The 4631-nt window shown below is 35.3% G+C and overlaps 1 protein-coding gene across 1 annotated transcript; it reads right to left on the bottom strand.

Moving 5' to 3' along the window:
• Window positions 1-2431: 2431 nt before the first annotated feature.
• LOC148923582 (putative disease resistance protein At1g59780) lies at window positions 2432-4030 on the bottom strand. The gene has a single exon (XM_089061546.1). The coding sequence runs from the start codon at window positions 4028-4030 to the stop codon at window positions 2432-2434; it is 1599 nt and encodes a 532-aa protein (XP_088917672.1).
• Window positions 4031-4631: the final 601 nt, after the last annotated feature.

The following is a 4631-nucleotide window of genomic DNA, read 5'->3' as shown; positions in this document are numbered from 1 at the left end:
TTTAGGATTAGTTGCTCCTCACAATATAGTGTATCATACACTATATTGACACCACAATCCTAAATCGTAAATTTGGCAGTCGTTTTTAAAAAAAATAAAATTACACATGGTAATTTAGAGACTATTAAAACTTCCCATTCCCATGATCTATAATTGATTATAGTTTATATTTTGGTGAGATTAACAATTATTACACCTCTCTTCATGTGTATAAAATTATAAATTTCAAAAATATATCGAAATGAATATATTGAGTTGTGACTCGATTTGTGATTGAAAATTGGGCTTCAATGAATGGGTAGTGACTAGATTTAAAGTTGGGCTGAAATGCTATCGTAAAAGCCGACAAAGTAATTTGACGTTCGAAATGAAGATCGTATCGCGAATGGCCTATCAACTTAAAAATTAGACATTTGAACATTTTCTTTTTCTTTTTAATGAAAAGTGTTTAGATTTATTATATAAGAATAAATATTTACTTATATAGGAAGTTTTGGCTACATAGGAAACTGTCAGAATTGGATACGAATTAGTATCCATTTTTGGTTAGATATCAAAATGTATCACTATACTTGAAACCATATAGAGATGATGAATCAAAGACCGTGTATATACATAAGAGTCTTGTACATATTTTTCTATATATACTTACATTTCGATGTATAGAAACCACGAGACCGATGAAAAAAAGACGATCGGCCAAGCCCTTGATAGACTCAATAAGTTGCAACACTTTGTACATAAACATCACATATGCAGATTTTACTCAATTTAGGAAATATAAATTTGATTTTCTCTTACCAAAACAGATCATAGCAATCAACAGAAAGGGTACCATATATACGGCACCATGAATAATAGACGAAAAATGAAAAATTATAATCAACCGCATCATGCATACATCGATGTAAATAAGCCATACTAAAAATCTTTTGTTTTACATCTACTATGAAAAACTACTAATCTAAATCTATAATGTTATACTGAACTAGTTCTAGATTGTTAGGAATATATTATTAATTGTAATGAGAAAATTTTACTGTGATGCCATATTGGTACAAGTTAACCAGGCACCAACATTTCGACCCTCAGGCTCTTATCAGAGATGAGTTTTTGCAATAGTTAATGATACAAAAAGTGGCTATTTTTGCTAAGGAATTGGTCTCAGCAGTAATAATATGGCCTAACCCTTTTTTTAACAGCTTAATTCTGTGAAGATTTAATTTGAACTGTGTACCTCCATAGACCATACACTGACTATCTTATTGTACGAGGAGCTGAGGAGGAAGCCCCCTACACAAAAGACAGAACATCTATAAAAAATCAATCTTACACAAGCATACTCAAAATATGTAGCTAAAAAGTGAGCAAAACAGGAGCAACAAAGACAAATACATGATTCCCTTAAAAAAGACAAAATACATAATTAGATCCAATTGTGGTGATTATGTAATGTAGTAAGTGAACTATTGTCATAGGTGGTCACTGAGATGCTTCAAAGTCTAAACTTGATCAATAGAAGCAATGAAAAACACTAACAAAATTGTGACAGAGCTATAACACCCTGAAGGTCTACAAAATTAAGCATAAATGGAATATGAAACAGAAACAAACCTGCTTCCTTGTTGGGAACTGTAACAGTCGTCTTACTCGTTCCATCCTTATCGTATGAAAAATCTTACTCTCAGACCCCAAGTGAAGAGAGCCAACACTATTACTCTATCTAGATTCTAGATTATACAGATGAATATTACAATTTCCAAGGAATCACACCACTGCATTCAACTTAATTCAGCAATCAGCACATACGAAGATCCCTAAGAAATTGAATGTTCGATCAACAAGGAGTTCAAAAACACAATAAATTGCACAGAGAACAGATTTTCGAACAGCATGTCAAAGATAAGAAATTAGAGAAGATTTTTTTTCTATTCTAAATATTCTCAATTTTATTTGAAGATCAAGCAATAAGAAGTATTGGACTATTTACCCCAAATGCAACAATTCCATGACTAGTTTAACATGTAAAAACTCCCATAGTTTTTCGAATAAACAAGTAGGAGTTGACAGTAATAGTATCAAATGCAAATAACAGCTTAACTACTAATGAGCTACTGCAAACTAATATGTAAACTCAAGATTAGAATCCTGGAGTCTTGTGAGTACATAAAGAAACTCCAAAATGTCATATTATTAAACGTGTCAATTAAAGTGAATAACCAAGTCTTGTGAGCCTCCATCATGGATCAAACTTTTGGAGGTCGGGAGGCTTGTGATCTGAAAACGAAATAGCACAAATAAGGTCAAGATTATATGTATATAGCTGTTAGTTATATAAAAAATACGAGAGACAACAACTCTATCCATATATAATCTACTCTTTCAAGTATGGTCAAGATGGTATAGGCTGTTAGTTACATTACCTTTTGCTTCATTCTTTAAGAACGTTGACATATGGCGCATATTCTCCTTCATCTACTATCTCCATGAATTCAACTGGCATGCTACCGATTGTTATCTGTCGAAGAGTAATGATGTACTTCAAATAAAGTGGAAGCTCCTCCAAATTGCGGCACCCATGGATCGACAGGTAATCAAGCTTTGGCATTGCTCCATATTCCAGTTCCCATTTCTTTAAATCACTCAAATTGCAGAGATGAAGCTTCTTGAGTTGTGGGAATGATTTTGCATGGCAAATTAATGTTTCTGTCATCTCGACACCGTCCAGAAACAGAGTTCGCAACATGGGATACGCGCCAAACTCCACCACATCTACCTTAACCTTGCATTCATTTAGTTTCAAAGTTACTAAATTCTGACACATCCCTTGTTTATAGTGTGGAAAACTGCCACCCATATTGCATTTATACATCTCCAAATCAACCAATGATGGAGACATCAACCCATCATGCAAAACCTCCATATCTTTATCCGAACTTATATCACATGACATAACCCAAAGGCCAATCTCACGTTGACTCCTTTTGTTGCTCAACACAATTGACATGCTATCCACATCACTAACTATAACATTTATACTCTGTAAACTGACCAATTTCGGGATATCTGCAATGCAACATCTGTCACCTGTGATCACTTTTAGTGTCTCCAACTCCTTTAGCCCATCCAGTCTTAGTTTCTCCCCTCCTCCAATCACTTCTATTCCACGATTGAGAAACAAATGCTTTAATCTTTTCATCTTCCAAATCACATTTGGCAATCTAAGAACAATACCTGATGATACTCGCAAATCTAAGGTCTGCAAGTATGGAATATTACATACAGACTTTGGTAGCTCTCTCAGCTTAGACAACCTCAAACTCAAGTATCTTAGATGAATTAGTTCACCCACCTTGCTTGGTAATTTTTCCCCTTCAAATTCACACCCCTCTACTACAAATATCCTCAAGCATTGTGACATCTCAAAGTTAATTGAGCCCTCTTTGAAGCCAATTTGTCCAGGACCGGCAGACCCTGTTCCGAGAAGCATAAATGATCTAAGATCTTTAAGCTCATCTAGCCTATCGATACCTGATACACTACCATATTCGTAACTGATGGCTAATCGGCGTATGAAATTACCAATTGATGAAGGTATTGCTAACCTTCTTCCACACATATATCTGGAAGCATCAATGGGCTTGAGAAAGTTTTCTTCTTCAGCTTTCAAAAAACATAAATCACGCATTGAATCATGAAGCCCACACCAATCGAACTTGTTACGTGAAGTGTAGGTCTCTGTTGCTTCATGCAGTTGAACCATACTCCTCATAACAAGTTCAATGAGATACCTTTGAGCCACATCTCTTAGAGACTCGTTAGGTCCTTTATCTTGGTATGAAATGAAGTCTTCCGCCATCCACAATAAATAAAGTTGCTCGGTATCAATCTTGTGAGAGTCAGGGAAACATGCTAAATAGATGAAGAATGGTCTAAGGTAATAAGGTAAGGCATCATAGCTCAACTTCAACACCTCATGTACTCTTGTGTATTCTCCAACACCTTCTCCGTGTCTCAAATATGATTCCATGTTCACATATGGTGTGAAGGATTTAAGAATTTGACTTGCGCTCTTTGGTGAATTTTTGGTCTCCTATTATCAAAGTAGGGTTGTTTCTTTTCTCCTAATAGTAGCTCCTGAGTTTCCCTTGTTTCTTTGCAATTAACACTTGTTTTTATCTAGTAGGAGGAAGAAACAATTTTGGCTGCCACTTAGTTGCCTCGGAGAGTGGGCTCGCTGCCCTGGGCCCGGTGGCCGATCAGATACGGGCCGCGACTTTTGGCCCGGAAGAAGAGGCCCGATGCCATTTTTTCCATGCACATTTTATTTTTTTTAGTTTTTCATTTTATTGCCTATGTAACGCTATTCGAAAATTCATGATATTCTACAATGTAAATTTCTAATTTCTTAGTTCAATTGATTACTTAGCTTTTACTTGTAACTAAAAGTTTTAAAAAAAAAATTCACAACAAAAGCTCGAGTTTCATTAATTCTTCATGAACGGGGAACTTCACATCCTTAGTTCGATATTAAAATGGTGAGGGAAAAGAAAAGTAAGGGTGCGGGTATTACATTCTACCCTCCTTAACGAAAATTTCGTCCCGAAATTTTGCTTATGTTACTCAAACAG

This window comes from Salvia hispanica, chromosome 6 (genome assembly GCF_029641045.1).
Source record: "Salvia hispanica isolate PSC_SH4W2 chromosome 6, Shi_PSC_v1, whole genome shotgun sequence".
Taxonomy (NCBI): Eukaryota; Viridiplantae; Streptophyta; class Magnoliopsida; order Lamiales; family Lamiaceae; genus Salvia; species Salvia hispanica.
The sequence above is the reverse complement of the archived record's forward strand: the minus strand, read 5'-3'. Positions and strand labels throughout refer to the sequence as shown.